The sequence below is a fragment of the Gymnoscopelus microlampas genome (genome assembly GCF_963454915.1).
Source record: "Gymnoscopelus microlampas genome assembly, chromosome: 11".
NCBI lineage: Eukaryota > Metazoa > Chordata > Actinopteri > Myctophiformes > Myctophidae > Gymnoscopelus > Gymnoscopelus microlampas.
In genome coordinates, this window is record NC_139948.1 from 49,102,827 (window position 1) to 49,121,657 (window position 18,831).

At 40.4% G+C, this 18,831-nt stretch overlaps 1 protein-coding gene across 1 annotated transcript in view; it reads right to left on the bottom strand.

Moving 5' to 3' along the window:
• Window positions 1-7,791: 7,791 nt before the first annotated feature.
• Window positions 7,792-18,831, bottom strand: part of grid2ipa (glutamate receptor, ionotropic, delta 2 (Grid2) interacting protein, a) — a gene marked incomplete at both ends in the record, with an annotated part of 83,719 nt that continues 72,679 nt past the window's right edge. The window contains 8 exons of the mRNA XM_084070834.1: window positions 7,792-7,872; window positions 9,265-9,429; window positions 10,403-10,521; window positions 11,710-11,839; window positions 11,983-12,069; window positions 12,715-12,870; window positions 15,375-15,571; window positions 16,321-16,410. Coding sequence (XP_083926960.1) covers window positions 7,792-7,872; window positions 9,265-9,429; window positions 10,403-10,521; window positions 11,710-11,839; window positions 11,983-12,069; window positions 12,715-12,870; window positions 15,375-15,571; window positions 16,321-16,410 — 1,025 coding nt within the window. The remainder of the gene's footprint in view (window positions 7,873-9,264; window positions 9,430-10,402; window positions 10,522-11,709; window positions 11,840-11,982; window positions 12,070-12,714; window positions 12,871-15,374; window positions 15,572-16,320; window positions 16,411-18,831) is intronic.

Consider the following 18,831-nt stretch of genomic DNA (forward strand, 5'->3'; position numbering starts at 1 on the left):
AGAAGCTGCCACTAACTAACAAAACCCTCAATACTTTTTTAATATTCAAAGCTTATCATCATAACACAATCATCCAATAAAATAAAATAAAACACTTTTTTGTGATATTGTATAGCAGCATTGTATAACAGCAATCAGTGGTGGAAAAAAGTACTCAAATGTTTTACTTAAGTAAAAGTATCAATACTGCAAAGTAGAAGTACTCTGTTACAAGTAAAAGTCCGGAATTAAAAATGTACTTAGTAAGTTACTTAGAGTAGTTACTTAGAGTAAAAGTACAAAAGTATAGGTATCCAAATGTACTTAAAGTACCAAAAGAAAAAGTACGACAATGTTTGAAAATAGCAGATCTACAAGCTCACAATGTTGTGAGCTTGTAGATCTGCTATTTTCAAATAGCCTAGGTATAAAATAGGGCTAAAGTGATATATGTACGTTTTATAATGTCATAATTTATATCTGCAAAGTAACTAGTAACTAAAGTTTTCAAATAATTGTAGTGGAGTAAAAGTACAACACTTGCCTCTGAGATGTAGTGGAGTAGAAGTAAAAGTATAGACAATTGGAAATACTCCTGTAAAGTGAAAGTACCTCAAAATTGTACTTAAGTACAGTACTCGAGTAAATGTACTTAATTACTTTACACCACTGACGGCAATCATGAACGGAGCAGTGTCTTTTGTATTTACAGGTGCCGCACCAAACATGGAGATTAAAGGACCAATCCCTGTTTTTTTTTATGATTTATATGTTGTCCAAATGAAAATACTATAATGTTTAATCCACTCACCTCTCAGTAAGGTAGTCGGTCACACAATCCTTCAACGAGGTGATTGATTCACATGGTCAAAAAGCACAACGACGACGAGTCCAAAACGTCACACATAGTATCTGTCACCTCACAGTCCCTCACTGTGTGTCCATGCTCGTCTGGGCAGGCTCCCTTCCAGAGATGGGATCAAACTCCACTTTGTTATGGCTTCTGGTTAAAATGTAAGGGCTTTATCACCGCTGCCAAAGAGTGGTGTTTTGCACAACACCTTTTTTTCCTTCGTTAATCAGAGAATGACGATGTTGCTGGATGAGCTGTAAAAGAGCTTAATACATTAAGACCTGGAACGCATCTGTGTCACTTTTTCATTTGAGCAAAAAAAGCATTATTTTACATTCTGGCTATTCAAAAATAGCAGATCTACAAGCTCGTAGCGATCATTTTGAACTCAAATCTTTGCTTCTGTGGGGTCCCTGGAACAACATATTTTGAGATGGGGGTTCGGCTTCAGGTCTTAATGGTTTAATTACACCACAGAGGCGGGGGTGAGGTTGGGGGGGGGGGGGGGGGGGGGGTTGGTGAGAGTCACTGTTGTGGTTGTGTGCAGGAATGCACCGTACACGTACGTCCACGCTGACCTCAGAATTGTGGTGCAATTTAGCAGTGTTTTGAACAGAAAAAACAAAAAACGAGTGTCACAGAATATAGCGCATGCTAATCTCCTGGCAGTAAGTGGTTAGTACGGCGGTACTGTATTTTTTACTGTACCTACCAGGTCACACAGTGCGAGGCAGTGTGGAAGCAGTTATAATAGTGTACAGCGAGTGTGGTCAGCGAGCTCCAGTGGCTATTTCAGCCACAAATCACCTGTTGTTAGCAGCAACGCTGAGGAGCTTGGACAGAGGAATGTGAGACCTTTCAGGTAATGCCAACTGTAAAAAAAAACTGCTATCATCTCCCACTGTTGTTTGTGCATTATTTGTGGAATAAACACATTGCCGTAACGCAACTATATTTTTTTCTACATTTTTATTAAACACTTTTTTCACCCAGTGCCAATTGCCTAAACTTGTAATCCTGGGCACTACTCTCCGTCTGCCAGCCTGGGGAGAGCCCCGAACTGAGCTCAATGCTTCCTTCAATGCATGAGGAGTGAGCAGGCCGCTTCTTATCACCCGACAGGGGGGAGTTTCCCCCGGTAGGACGTAGCACGTGTGGAAGGAAGACGTTATTCCAACCAGTTCCTTTCCCCTCCATCAGGCGCCCCGGCTGACCAGGGGGAGGCAGTATAGAGACCAGGATTACAGCATGTTTTTTGTGCGGGTAGTGTACCTACCCTAGGAGACACGGGGAGAACATGCAAACTCCACACAGGAAGGCCCTTTCGCCAACCCCACCTAGGTTATGGGGACTGATGACGCAGAGGAGAGGACACGCCCAGAGCGTCCCCGGCGGGAATCAAACCCAGGACCTTCTAACTGTGAGGCGACAGCGTGCCCCCACACCACAATTGAACACTGGAACATATCATACTTACATTTTTTGCTTGTTTTTTAGGCTTAATAACTTCCAAAGGGCATATATGACACATAACTTAAATATGCCAAAGTAATTATTGAATTTTTTAATAATTGCATACCTGTACAAATAGCAGAAGTAGCTGATCTACAAGCTTACAACGCGTCACCAAGTGACGGGTTGTAAGCTTGTAGATCTGCTATTTTTGCTTTTAGTTTCATATTTGTAAATGTGTGAACATTTTTCAACATGGAAACGATTACGACGATTATGCAAAAACAATTGCGACGATCTCAAATAATTGCGATTGGACGATTATGTAATAATTTTGACAGGCCTATAGTTGGCTAGCCTGGTCACAAACCATAGACCCCGCCCACTCTCTGAGTGGACTGCCTCTTGGTCTGGTGTTGAAATGTGAGCCTATAGGATATCTCCGATACCCTCCAGTACCGTCCAATGAGAGTCGGAGGTGGGGGGTGGGGTCTAACGACGAACCAATCAGCGAATTATCTGCTAAAACAAAGCTGTGCGATGACGTCAGATGTAGGCGGATCCGTGGATCTCTTGTGATTGGTTTAGGGAAATTCGAATCCCCTCCCCCTTGCAATCGCCGACAATGCAGCCAATGTCAGCCTGAAGCTCCACGCAGCTTCAGGCTGATAATCAGGCGGCACTACTCTTTAAAAAAGCTATTCACAACATGGATGATTTCATACCACTCTTTATATTCATATAATATACCAATACAAAATACAGACTTACTCCATATCAGTCTTAATGGGGGACAGCAATACTGTTATGTTACAGGTGTCTGCAATAATTATTAAAAGAGCTGGACAAATTAAACTTATACCATCGGAAAACAAAAACCAGTGGCTTATACTGTGTACTGTACTGCTAACAATATAACAGAGACGTTCTCCTTATAATCTCTTTAAAAAAAACGATGATATTCTTTGTTAATCTTGATGTTTCACAATGTGCGACTATTATCTGAGAAGCTGGTACCTTAGTTTATTTAAGTTATTTGTGGATTATGTACAATACTGTTACTGCCAAGTTCAAACAAAACAAAACAAATGCGTTGTACCGATTGTGTAGCGTCACAAATCACTCCATCAGTATCAAATGGATAAAAATAAAAAATGAAACAGAAAAAAAACAAAAGACAGTGCTGAAATCCGTTTTGTTAACAAATGACAGTCCTTAAAGTCGTTAACAGTATTAAGACTATAACTGCATGGACAAAGTGCTTTGAAATAGCTAGAAATCTCTCTATAATACACTCTCATTCTGTACAAACCACACGATATCTCTGTTACAGTGTAGGACATGGTGGAATGGAGCTAAACACAACATTGCACGCTAACCGTTAAACCCGTTAACCCATTAAGGCCCGAGTCCGATTCTTAAAATGTTTTCTAAATCCTAACAGTTTTTTGAAAAAAAATCTAAAAAAAATATTTTTAAGATTTTTCAAAAATAGCAGATATACAAGCTCATAGCGCGGCACTCGGTGCCGCACTATGAGCTTGTATATCTGCTATTTTTGAATAGCCAAAGAAATCTAAAATGACACAGATGCTTCTCCCGGTCTTAAGACCGCGGAGCGCATCTCTGTCATTTTAGATATCCTCGGCTACGCAAAAAGATAGCAGATATACAAGCTCATATGAACTTGTACAGTCGTGAAAATGTTTTGCCATTCTTTGAATATATCTTTTTTTTAAAGTGAAGATAAAGCGAAGATCATGCTCCCTGGAACCAAACATGTTGACATGGGGGTCCGCGGCCAAATCCTACTATGATTCTAGTAACCGTCTTGAGTAGGTGAGTAGGTGAGTTGGTGAAGCTACCCGGTTCTCCTCAGTGGCTGGAGCAATTGCTCTGATTTTGCACACAGCCATTGACCATTACCATCTGAACTTAACTGTGAAGCCCGTTTTTCAATTTCATCAAATCTCAGCTTCTTATTGGCGCTTTTTGTGTCAAAGAATGTCGCCATGGTTACGGGGCTGCCCAGCTATGGGACGAACTTCCTCCCGGGTTGCCAGATCATGTGCGCATATCCCCCCACGGATGCGTCGACTGGGTATGGTCTAGTACATATAATTTTGGGAGTCCTTGACACAAAAAAAGCTTGAGAATCACTGATATGGTAGCCTCGATCTCCAGGCTTTTATTGTTTAGTTTTGCTAATAAAATAAAAGCCTGGAGCAGCGCGTCGGTGTACCCGATATAGGAAGTGTTTCATTTCCCCCAACCAACCAGAGTGCAGTGGGCGTCGCTCGCAATGTTGTGTTGACGGGGCGGAGATGTTAAACCCGCCCCTCTAGGCACGAAAGCAGGAGGGCTAGCGCAGCCTACTGATATGGCAAAATACTCTATCTATCTATCTATCTATCTATATCTATGTATATGTATATGTATATGTATATGTATATATATATTCAAAGATATTCAAAGATTTTTCAAAAATAGCAGATCTACAAGCTCATAGCGCGGCACTCGGTGCCGCGCTATGAGCTTGTAGATCTGCTATTTTTGAATAGCCAAATAAATCTAAAAATGACAGAATCTTTCCCGGTCTAAATGGGTTAAAACAGCGTTTCAAGTCCAGCTACAGTACTGTACGTGCCTCTTATAGAAATCTTTTGAACTCTTTAAAATCATACTGCATTGTGTGACATTGGTTGCAGTTGTAGTTTGGTGACATCACTGGTGGCTCCTGTCTATGGACTGTTTTAAGAACTTCGATTCCCAGAATTCAGTTCAAAAACAAAACCGTGGAAAGTGCCGCCGCTTCAAAAACTAATTTTGCGGGGTCCAAACGGCAGGAAGGGGGGGGGGGGGATATTTTGGTATGTATATTAACATTAAAATAAATAAGTAAATACTGTTTCCGGTTAATTTCCGGAGCCTGTGACATTCTGGAGAGTGTATGGGGGGTTATCCACTCACGACTAAAAATAGTGTTTAATCCGTTCAATCTGGGGAACGCATCCGTGTCATTTTAGATTTTAAGCTATAGCCATTATTCTATACTTTGGGTTATTCAAAAATAGCAGATCTACAAGCGGCTATGAGCTTGTAGATCTGCTATTTTTGAAAAATCATGAAAATGTGTGCAAATCTTTGAACATTTGTAACTGAAATCTTTGCTTCTGGGGGTTGTCCCTGGAACAACTATGACTTATTTTGAGATGGGGGTCCGCGACCAAACGCATGTAGTTTTGGGTGGTCCTGGACATGAAAAAGTGTGAGAACCACTGATACTATTATCAGAAAACTGTTAGGATTTAGAAGACATGTGTAGATGCGTATCCCGGAGTGAACGAGTTAAAGAAGTTCGTCAAAAATCGGTTGTGGAAAAATATACCAGTGAAAAAGTTATACAGTATGATTTTAAAGGACAACTTTGTTTTTTTACAACCAAGGTTTATATTTTAGCTTGTAATTAAAGTAAATAAAAGATGAGTGTTATTTTATTTTCATTTACTGCTTTCTATAGTTTTAGCAATTTTCGCGATATTTTTTACAGTGGGCGTGGGGCATTCTGTCTGGTGGCTAAATATGCCTTTTTCACACAATAAAAAAGGTCCTGTGGTCTTTGATGGCCAGATGTGAGTTATTGGGGGCTAGAAGAGCTACTTTAAATAATAATAAAGAAAACGCCGGGTTATTGTGTAAAAAAATACATATTTAGCCACCGGACAGAAAACTTTAGAAAGTAGTACATTGAAAAATGTTAACACTCATCTTTTATTTACTTTAATTACAATCTAAAACATAAACCTTGGTTGTAAAAAAACAAAGTTGTCCTTTAAACTGATAATAATGAAGGGATCTGTGCATTTTGCAATGATTTTCAACCCCCCCTCAGTTCAGACTCTATTAGCATTATGAAATACAACATCAAACGAGTGCAACACAGTTTAGAAAATGTCTTACAAATGGCTTAGAACAGACTTATACAGGTATATTACAAACACTGAGGCATGGGGACATAATTACATGTTTACAAAGTACCATCAGGACTGCATAAGCGACAGTATAGGTGTATGAATATTCTACTGAGAAAATATACTCCAGTCAGTCAATGAACCTGATTTTACATTCAACGTGGTGGGTGGCTTTACAAAAATACACATGTAAACTAGTAGGAAAAAAATGTCCCTTTGTGGTCTCCGTCCACGCCACTCACCACCATTATCTCTCATTAAGTCACGTTTAAATATCTATCTCAGAATAGCATGTTTCATAAACTTAATTTTTTAATGTCTTATACATTGATATAATATTATAGATTTGTGTTGATACATGTTCATACCCAACATCTATGGATTGGACGCCCATTTTGGCTACAACTCAACTACGATATTAGAGGATGTTTGAATGCGATTCTTTCAGACTACTTTTTATAGATTTCTTTGGCTATTCAAAAAATAGCAGATATACAAGCTCATAGCACGGCACCGAGTGCCGCGCTATGAGCTTGTAGATCTGCTATTTTTTAAAAGAAATTGTGACATTATTTGCAAATCTTTGAATATATATATTTTCAAGCAAACATTTGTAACTAAAATCTTTGCTTCGGGGCGGGTCCCTGGAACAACATATTTTACAAATGTTTAAAAAAGTATATATTAAAGATTTGCAAAAATGTTGACGGATTTTCCCAAATCGCAGTTCTGCGCGCTATGAGCTTGTAGACATGCTATTTTTGAATAGCCCAAAGAAATCTTATCAATTTTAGATTTCTTTGGCTATTAAAAAACAGCAGATCTACAAGCTCATACCTATGAACTTGTAGATTTGCTTTTTTTTTTTTTTATCGGTAAAATTTGTGCAAATCTTTGAATATATATATTTTCAACTAAAATCTTTGCTTCTGGGGGTCCCTGGGACAAAATATTTTACAAATGTTTAAAAATATATATTTACATTCAAAGATTTGCACACATTTTCATGATTTCTTTTCTCCACAAATAGCTGATCTACAAGCTCATAGCGCGGCACTCGGTGCCACGCTATGAGCTTGTAGATCTACTATTTTTGATCGGCCAAAGAAATCTTAAAATGACACCGATGCGTTCCCAGATTTTAGTTTTAGTCACGCCCACACACACACACACACACACACACACACACACACACACACACACACACACACACACACACACACACACACACACACACACACACACACACACACACACACACACACACACACACTCAGTTGACCATATTTATGAATGAAACATATTTTATCCATTTCTCTGATTCCTGTGTTGATCCAAAGCTTTGCAGCCCCGACCCTTATAGCTTTATAACTTTAATAGAAAAATACATGAACACATAAAAACATTAGTTTTTGTGAACCACGTCATACTGTGTGTGCGTGTGTGCGTGTGTGCGTGTGTGTGTGTGTGTGTGCGTGTGTGTGTGTGCGTGTGTGTGTGCGTGTGTGCGTGTGTGTGTGTGTGTTTATGTGTGTTTTACCAGGCCAGGGGGGAGGCCATACGTGGAGCCATGGGGCTTTTAGGGTTTTCTGCCACCTGCTGGTCGGTGAGGGCTCTCTGTAAAAAAAAAAAAAAAGCATAAAAGGTTGTGGAAAAAGTACTGTAAATGTTTTACTTAAGTAAAAGTATCAATACTACTGTGATGTAGAAATACTCTGTTACAAGTAAATGTCCGGAATTCAAAATTGACTTGAGTGAAAGTACAAAAGTATTGGTATCAAAATATACTTAAAGTACAAAAGTAAAAGTACTCCTTAAGCAGAATGTCCCATTTCACAAGTTTTCAAACGTATAAAATGTCTAAAAATCTTTCGCAAATAGCAAAGATCTACAAGCTCACAATGCGTCGCATTGTAGAGTACTTGAGTAAATGTATTTAGTTATCTTTAGTAACCAAAATATTTGTTTTCCTTCCAGTGAAATATTTTATTTTCCGGCCAGACGTGTGGTGGGGGGCTTTTTTTTGGTGATTAGCAAAAGTCTATTTTTTATTTTTTACTAAAGACGAGAGGCTGCGCTACCGTGGGTGTGAGGGGAAAGGATCACAACTACCATAGCGTTAACCCATTAAGACCTGGAACTGTGTCATTTTTAGATTTGAGCTAAAAGGCATTATTTTACACTTTGGGCTATTCAAAAATAGCAGATATACAAGCTCATAGCGCGGCACCGAGTGCCGCGCTACGAGCTTGTAGATCTGCTATTTTTGAAAAATCGTGAAAATGTGTGCAAATCTTTCAATATATATTTTTCCCTGCATAGGCGGCGGGTGAGCTTGACAATTGGGAAGGCAGGGGATCGGACGCGCACAAAGGTTTCTGGTTGGATTATGTTAGTTTCTGTTGGGTTTTTGGTTACTTTATTTCAGTTATAGGGTTAGGGTTAGGGTTAGATTAGGATTAGGTTTTTTTATTCATATTTTTGCCTGATTTTACTGATTTATTATTAATTCCCAGAATTTCCCAGCATAACATTTGGGAAGGCTTAGCCTACCCTAGCCTTCATTACCCGCCGCCTATGGCAGACATGCAAAAGTGTCACTTTTCAGCTACAGTCACCTTTTTGAACCCAAATAGGGCAATTGTGTGACACCTGACCCGAAAGAAAACATCATGTTGTCACCTTTTTCACCTCGGGGCAATGGGTCCCTGGAACAAAATATTTTGATGGGGGTCCGCGGCCAAATATATATAATTTTGGGGGTCCTTGACATGAAAAAGTTTGAGCACCACTGATATAGAAACATACGCTTTTCAGAATACTGTTGAGATTTAGGAGACATGTAGAATCGGCTTCAGGTCTCAATGGGTTAAGGAGAACTCCTTCTAACACTATGGACCAGAGCTAACTCTACCATACAGATCGGTTCAAATAAACTTTTATTCATTCAAAATCCCGGATCGTGGCTTTAACACTCAGGATCTACACTGTGTGGCAATAAACGCTCACCTCGAACTTGCTGATGAACTCGGAGAAGATGCCGAAGAAGGCCTCTGTGTTGGTGGTCTTGCTGTCCTCGCCGAAGTACTGCGCCGTCTTGTTGAACTCGTCCACGGACCTCTGCTGCAGGGCCTCCAGAGACTGGAGCGCCGGGTGCTTGTTCTCCAGGAAGTTCTACAGACGCTGTGAGTCAAGGAGCCAGGGACGTACACAGATAGACTCTATGTGGTGCTAGAGCACCTGCCCTTTGCCCTCTTGACCAGAAGTGCCCTTTTTCAGTTTACAGCAGGGGTCTTCAACAGGGGGTCCGGGACCCATAGGGGGTCCTCAGAGTTATGTATGTATGTATGTATATCTTTATGTGATATGATTTTTCTTTTTACCATAACCACTCGAAACCTAGCATCCCTTTTCTGAGGAGAACTTTAGCCAAAAATAGCAGATCTACAAGCTCACAACGCCTCGCACTGCGAGGCGTTGTGAGCTTGTAGATCTGCTATTTTTGGCAAAAAGCTATAGGTGTAGAGGGGAAAAAGAGCAGCAAAAGTTTATCTGAAACACAATTTTATACAATATAGAGTAGGGGGTCCCTGCTTCATCTCTCTCTCAGCTAGGGGGTCCTTGGCCTGAAAACATTGAAGACCCCTGGTCTACAGTATGTAGCCCATGGTGACATCGATCAATTCCGGATTAAAAGCTTCTAATATATTAACAATTCCCCAAAATGTGCGTTGCAATTTTCTTCTATAAATCTCACACTACTAAGGCAGCAAGGTGCCCTTTTTTTTACTTGAGCACCTGCCCCTCAAAATGTCTGTGCACGCCACTGCAAGGAGCTTACATGCTTGATGGAAGAACAAGTTAAAATGTTACTGACTTTCCGTGGTTTTGCCGGCTCTGAGGACGCTATTGTTTAATGAATTTGGGTTTGTTTCCAGTGGGAAGCGAACGCACAGATGTAAATCCCGCCCACTACATTTGATTGGGTAAAGCGTGGCCTGCTTCCTGATCTGAAGGCACGCCCACTTGTAGGCCAACGCTCACACATTCTGAACGGGGCTCCCGACAGATTCAGTAGCGCAGCACTGAATCTGTTCTTGAGAGATTACTGGCTGTGTGTGACTCTCTCTCTCTTTGGAAAGGATACGCTCATGACCACGGCGAAGCGGTCCTCAGCGGTCGCCGGCATCTTCTGACACACTGCCCTGATCTCCTGTATGGTGGTGTGGAGGTCGTCCAGGTCTGACGTGATGGTCCTCTGGTTCACTACGGAGAGAGACGTGTGTGTGTGTGAGCAGCGGTGGGAAAAGTATACTCACATCTTTTACTTACACGTAAAAGTATCAATTCTGCAATGTAGAAATACTTTGTTACAAGTAAAAGTCTGTAATTAAAAATGTACTTGAGTAAAACTTTAAAAGTATTGGTATCAAGATACACTTAAAGGACGACTTCACCCATTTTCAACCTATCTTCATATAATAGGGCAGGCCCTCACTAATGCTCATGATAAAATGGTACAATTGTTTTCTACTTGGTCTGTGTCTCATAGGAGGACTGTTGACAGTCCAGAAACCCGTCTACCAGTGACATCATCATTAGGCAGGATTTTTTTTCTCAACAAGATTTAAAACATTTTATTTCGATTTTTATTAACGCGAGAACAATGGCTTCTATTATTGCATTGCAGCTTTCCAGGAATACAAAGCCTGCAGTTTCTATTAGCTTGGATTCCCCATCGATGATGTCACTGGTAGACGGGTTTCTGAACTGTCCACAGCTCTCCTATGAGACACAGACTGAGTAGAAAAAAATGGTACAGTTTTATCATGAGCATTAGTGAGGACCTATTATATGAAGATAGGTTGAAAATGGGTGAAGTCGTCCTTTAACAGTACGAAAGCAAAAGTACTCATTATGCAGAATGTCAGAAAGTTTTCAAATGTATAACACGTGTACAATTCTTTTGAAAATAGCAGATCTACAAGCTCACAATGCGTCTCATCGCGGCGCATTATGAGCTTGTCGATCGGCTATTTTCAAATGGCCGAAATGATATAGGGCTGAAGTCGTTAATGTATGTTTTGTAATAATAATAAAATAAAAGTTTTCAAATAATTGTAGAGGAGAAAAGTATAATATTTGCCTCTGAGATGTAGTGGAGTAGAAGTAAAAGTACTGAAAATTTGAAATACTCCAGCAAAGTAAAAAATACCTCAAAACGTAAGTACAGTACTTGAGTAAATGTACTTTGTTACTTTACACCTCTGTGTGCGTGCGTGCGTGTGTGCGTGCGTATTGCAGGAGAGAGTGAAACAGGAGAGGAAAGATATAAATCTCTGAAAATGCTTATTGACAAACACAACCATGTAAGAACATGGCATTCTAGACGCACATTTGGACTTCAGGAGGTGGAAAGAATAGAATTGTAAAAATTAAAATAAAAAGATCTACCTTTGGCTGCGAGGGGAACCGTGGTTAGGTCTTTGGAAAAATCCAGAACATCAGGAAAGTGTTGACATAATGACTTGATCAGAATATGCAGAAACGTTGACTTCCCATCCACTGTTTTAGTTGTGCTGAGCTGTGGAGGAGGCAACAGGATTATTATTATTTTTTTTTTTTCAAGATTTTTCAAAAATAGCAGATATACAAGCTCATAGCGCGGCACCGAGTGCCGCGCTATGAGCTTGTATATCTGCTATTTTTGTATATTGTTGCTCGTACCTCAGTAAGGAAGTTGATTTTGAAGCCAGTAGTCTTGTTGGTTTTAGGCTGTCCGGTGTTCAAGTAGTTCCCCATCGCCAACACAAACTAATGAAAAACAAGAAGCAAAACCATAACGCTTGACATTGTTATTCAATATTTTTGCTTTGTTAGAGACAGTGCTGATTTCGTCGACATTGTTTCACTGACGAAAACGAAATAAAAACTATGCTATGATGAATGCTTTTCACTGTTGTACGGACAGCAGTTGAAACGCAGTCACTGATTGATTGGCCCGCTCATTTTCTGATTTCTCATAATCGCTCCCTATGGTTTTCTATTGTCTTTGTATTTAAGTTCATAAAGTTAACATAAGTATAACTAAATGCATTTGAAATTAAATAAAAATGTTACTTTTCAGGATTCCAATAAAAAAATAGCAAAATAAACAAATCTGGATTCCAATTCAAAAATAGCAAAAATAGCCGATCTACAAGCTCAAAACGCGTCGTGGTGCGACGCGTTTTGAGCTTGTAGATCGGCTATTTTTGATATTTTGTGTGACATAGAAAGGCAAAGTACAGCATTAATTTACGAAAAATGTTAAAATACAGAGATAAGAGGTGTCTGCCCAACAATATATGCAGTGTGGCCCGGTGTGAGTGTGGAAATATAGTGGCCCTCTCCATCATCAAACCCCTAAGATAGAGGATAAAAGTGGATTTTACATTTTGATGGACATACTGACCGTACCTCTAGAATCTTGGCCAGCTTCTTGCTGGTCTTGAGCTCCATGGAGGCGTTGTAGATACACTCATAACCTCCTCTCATCTCCTCCGTCTTCTCCTGCAGAGAGCACTTGAAGTGGAGGCTCTGGAGGCGCATCTTGTACTCGGGGACGGACAACATCTGCGGGAGAACATCTCACGCGTCAGATTCACTCACATTTACTGAGGTTGATGCTTTTTAGTACGGTCCAGTTAATGAATGTGAACCTTTCAGCAATATTATTGTACTGTACTTCAGTGGTTCTCAAACTTTTTCATGTCAAGGACCCCCAAATTGACACTTATTAGCCCGCGGACCCCCATTTGAAAAGATATGCCAGGGACCCCCATAAGAGAAGATTTATACGGCTTTCTAGCAGTGATTCTCAACCATTTTAATGTCAAGGACCCCCAGTTTGACATGTATTAGGCTACGGACCCCCATTTAATGGCATTTATACCTCTGGGACCCGAATTTATATTATAAAATCAATGTTAATTTAACTCTGAGAGTGTACAAATGTAACCAAATGGACCCGTTAGGGTCCATTTGGTTCCATTTGTACACTCTCAGAGTTACAGAACCATAAGGGTCCATTTGGTTCCTATCCATCATTTAGCTGGGGACCCCCTGGAACTGCCTCAAGTACCCCTGGGGGTCCCCGTACCCCAATTTGAGAACCAATGCTGTACTTAACACATTGACTGCCAGAGTTTATTCATAATGTACTCGCCCTGTGCCAGCAATTTGCGTGTTTTTTAATTTTTTAATTTTGTAATTTTTCATTCAAATAAATTCTCTGATTGTGGTTTTAAGCACATACGACAGTTCCACCAGTAGAGAGCAGCAAATCCACACAATTGATCACCTCGCTCGCCCCCTCCCAAACAGGCCCACGTCACATCCGGTCATTCACCGGATGTTATGTTTTCGACAATCCCTGATCCCCGGATCGGCCTGAAAACGATGTGATACGCGACGGCGATGACTGTTAGTCACCCGGACCAAAGAAAATAGAAGTTGAGCTTTCCGTTTGTACTTCATACCGTGTGAAAAAACGTGTTTTTCCCTATTCTGGTCGAAAATGACCAGAGAAAAACAATGTGACCCGGAAACGAAATCCGCGTTATACATCCGGCTCCGGGTGAGTGTGACGTAAGTGGAAAACGAAAGTGCTGATGAAAAATAAACAGACCCGCGCGATCACAGATTAAACAATGAAAATTCAAAAGAACGCATCACTGCTTTCTTTTGAATTGCTGGCAATCAAGCGATGGATTTGAAAGAACGCATCAATGCGATCTTGGCCATCAATGTGTTAAGTACAAGTTTGAGGTATTTTTTTAATTTACTGGAGTATTTCCAATTTTCAGTACTTTTACTCCACTACAATTATTTGAAAACTTTATTACTAGTTACTTTGCAATTATCAATTATTATATTATAACGCATGCATTAACCACTTTAGCCTTATTTTATACCTAGGCTTTTTGAAAATAGCAGATCTACAAGCTCACAACGCGTCGCATCGTGACACGTTGTGAGCTTGTAGATCTGCTGTTTTCAAACATTTTATTACTTTTACTCTTGGTACTTTAAGTACATTTTGATACCAATATTTTTGTACTTTTACTCAAGTAAGTTTTTGAATACCGGACTTTTACTTGTAAGGGCGCGCTCCCCCCAAAACATCGTCGGCTGCTGTTAAACGCAGGTTTTGCGCGGCCACAGTTTTTAGCAGCCAGCGGATTCTAAAAAACGGGAGTGACGCGCCTGTCACTCACTTTCAGGACCCTCCCCGTAGCCCGCACCGCCTTCTGCCTTGAGCACCATGGTGCTTCCTGAGTCTTGGGACGATCCGCCTTCGACTCACCCGATTGGACAGAGGGGGAAAATCAACTCCTGCCTCCAGCAGTTATATGCTTCAAATGGACAAGTCGTGTAGAGCAGATAAACGCAAGGTCTGCGCGACATGTGGAAAGATCCGCTCTTGCGTGAATCCACGCATTTACATTGACAAAGCATTGGCAGATTCCTCCCCAGAGGTAAAATAAAAGTGCGGTGGGAGCGCGCCCTAACGGAGTATTTCTACATTGCAGTATTGAGACTTTTACTTAAAGGTAGGGTAAGTGATTTGCTTTGGTTAAAATAAGTGTTAAATAGCTCTATATTCTGACAGTACTCATTGCTATAGGGTGTTTGTTCAGTATTAGGAGTCTCCTTGTCTCTCCACCTCTTTATTAAACAGAAAATGCATTTTCGTTTCAGTTTCTTTTCCAATTTTATCCAACCAGGACAGAGAACTCAATCAGGATACAGATTAAACAAGTGAAATTGGAAGTGATGACACTAAGAAATGAGCTGACAAAATTAGAACTGGAACACTATACAAATTAAGCTTAAAAATGGGTACTTTCTCCTGATTGGCTGAGATTTTGACACCTACCGAAAAATGTATTAAAGAGCTGGAGAGACAGGGAGACTCCTGTTACTGAAAAAACACTCTATAGCAATGATTACTATCAGAATATAGTATTTTAACCTTTTAACAAAATACGTTTTGTTTCAACCAAAAAATATCACTTACCCTACCTTTAAGTAAAAATATCTGAGTACTTTTTCCACCCACTGGCAGAGTCCTATACCTGCAGGACAAACTGGTCGGGCTCGCTGAGCTTGCCGGGGTCGTCTCGGTAGCGGTCGTATCGCTTCACCTCGTCGGCGTCGGGGGCGTAGTTGAGGAGCTGCTTGATGTGGGCCGGCTCCAGTCTGTCGGTGGCCATGGTCATCAGGACCTTACGCAGCTCCGCCGGGGACAGCTTCAGGTGCGCTATGAGGATGGCTGCGGGGGGGGGGGGGGGGGGGGTCAGGGGCAAAGACGCAGAGAGCGTTTTACAACCGAAGGGGAGGCATGCATGCGTACCGCGCGCGCAAAGCGCCTTTAACCCATTAGATTTGAGCTAAAAAGCATTATTTTACACTTTGGGCTATTCAAAAATAGCAGATATACAAGCTCATAGCGCGGCACCGAGTGCCGCGCTACGAGCTTGTAGATCTGCTATTTTTGAAAAATCGTGGAAATGTGTGCAAATCTTTGAATATATATATTTTTAAAGCGAACATTTTTAACTCAAATCTTTGCTTCTGGGGGGTCCCTGTAACAAAATATTTTGATGGGGGTCCGCGGCCAAATACATATAGTTTTGGGGGTCCTTGACATGAAAAAGATTGAGCACCACTGATATAGAAACATACGTTTTTGAGAATACCGTTGAGATTTAGGAGACATGTAGAATCGGCTTCAGGTCTCAATGGGTTAAGCATTTTACACATTTTATCACACTTCTGGAGTTATGGTGTGACACAAGCAGCATAAAAACAAGACCAGGAGACCTGGTTCTGCCAGACCCGGCAGATGCCCATGTGTCTATGCCCATATATGGACGAAAGGGGGACGGACTTTTATGGCTGGGGCCTAAGGACAAAGGTGGCATGCCCATGTATGGAGAAAACAGACCCCTTGGGTCTGGCAAAAAAACAGTTGCCTTGATTCTGAGGCCCAGATTAATTAGGAAAATAATGTCTACTCACAGGCATTGTGTGCCTTCTTATGGGACAGAATCTCTACGACGTCTTTCCTTTTGAAGGTGTCTGGCTGAGGCGACGGCTCCGGAAAAGGCACTATATATAGAGAAGAAAGGAACAGAACAAAGCACTTGAAAGGTGCGCTCAGTAGGGCACATATCTCCACCAGGCCAAAAGGACATCCTGCATCTGTGGCAGAGAGTGAATGAACCCATTCATTCATTCATTCATTAATTCACTCATTCACAGTGGTGGAAAGTAACTAAGTACATTTACTTAAGTACTGTACTTAAGTACAATTTTGAGGTATTTGTACTTTACTTGAGTATTTCCAATTTCCAATACTTTTACTTCTACTCCACTACATCTCAGAGGCAAATATTGTACTTTTACTCCACTACAATTATTTGAAAACTTTAGTTACTAGTTACTTTTCAGATATAAATTATGATATTATGAAACATAATTGAACCACTTTAGCTATTTTATACATAAGCTATTTGAAAATAGCAGATCTACAAGCTCACAACGCGTCGCAACGCGACGCGTTGTGAGCTTGTAGATCGGCTATTTTCAAATATTTAGTACTTTTACTTTTGGTACTTTAAGTACATTTTGATGCCAATACTTTTGTACTTTCACTCAAGTAAATTTAGAATTCTGGACTTTTACTTGTAACAGAGTATTTTTATATTGCAGTATTGGTACTTTTACTTAAGTAAAGAATTTAAGTACTTTTTCCACCACTGCGTCATTCAGAGGCAAACAAGGTGTACTCCCTTGGAGGGTACAGTGACATTAACATCAGTGATGAGATTTTTTTTTTAAATGAAAAAAGACGATCTACTAGCTCTCAACGTGTCGCACCGTGTTGAAACGCAACTCGTTGTGAGCTTGTAGATCTGCTATTTTTTTTTACATTTAAAAAGAACGACGGCAGTTTGAAAATTGTTAGAAAATCGAGACATACTGCATCAGCTGCACAGTGAGAGATACCGTATTCAATGACTAGGACAATTATTAACAAAATACAGATGCAGTGCAATTTAAAAGCGGGAACACAAGAAAGAACCTGGACAGCTCTCTCACTCTCTAGCTCCAATACATTTTGGGGTATAGGGTTCTGTAGAGCATACTTCATGAATGTTTAAGTTTACCAGTGATTCTGCACAGGCAGCAGATTGTGAATTAGCCAACTGCATTACTTATAGGGTTAAAGTAATGCTAGGTAACTTTTTCAAGTTAAATTGTATATCTTTTGTGAGTGGCAAATGTTTCACAACACCCACTCCATGAATCTCACCCCCGAAAGTCTCTTATTTATATATTTTCTATTGAACGGTGTCGGGGGGGACTTTCCTGCGAAAATGACGTCATCTGCCCGGAAAACGGAAGCGGAAATGCACCGGTTTCCTGTTTGGCCAGGAACTACCGCACCGGTTTCCTGTTTGGCCAGGAACTACCGCGCTAATAACAAAAAGGAAACTCACGCTGATTTTAAGAGATTGTATGATTTGAAGATTGAAAAACTACAGAAAAAGAAAACACAGCTCACGGTAACTAAAGCTCCACTGGCTAAGAGAAATGATCCGCAGATCGTATAAAACAATTAAAAGAACGCTTTTTGAAACGCTTCCCTCTTCCGGTGAAAACAAATGGAATTCTGGGTAACGCAGGAATAAATGAACGGCCTGCAGTGACGTTAATGACCAGCAGAGGCTGCTAAAAATCGCTATTTGTGAACCTGCACTGTATAACTTTAAGTTAGTGCTTGCAGTAGGCACTTTAACCCATTAAGACCCGGAACGCATCTGTGTCATTTTAAGATTTGTTTTGGCTATTCAAAAATAGCAGATATACAATACAAGCTCATAGCACAGCACAGAGTGCCGCGCTATGAGCTTGTAGATCTGCTATGTTTTTTTGAAAAATCATGGATTTTTTTTTGCTAATCTTTGAATATATGTATATTTTTGCAAACTTTTTAAACTCAAATCTTTGCTTCTGGGGGATTCTAGAAATGTCTTCTAAATCATGACAGTTTTTGAGTGGTGCCAACCACTCCTATATCTGACTTTGTCCGTGTGTCCGTCCGTATGTACAGTATGTATGTCCAATAAACAAACATTGATGACAACATCAATACGGGGCTCATCAAAGGCACCACTCTCTTCACACAGGGTGTGATTTTAAAAAAAAACATATGTTGCTATAATGAGTTGTTCTCAAACTTTTTCATGTCAAGGACCCCCGAAATGATATGTATTTGGCCATGGACCCCCATCTCAATCTTGATGAAATGAAGTGTTTTTCTCTGTAAATGGACTCTGATGCTGAGGGTCATGAGCAGTGGTGTGAAGTAACTAAGTACATTTACTCAAGTACTGTACTTTTCCTGTATTTCCCGTTCAGTACTTTTACTTCTACTCCACTACATCTCAGAGGCAAATATTGTACTTTTACTCCACTACAATTATTTGAAGTGGAGTACTTCAAATAATTACTAGTTACTAAAAA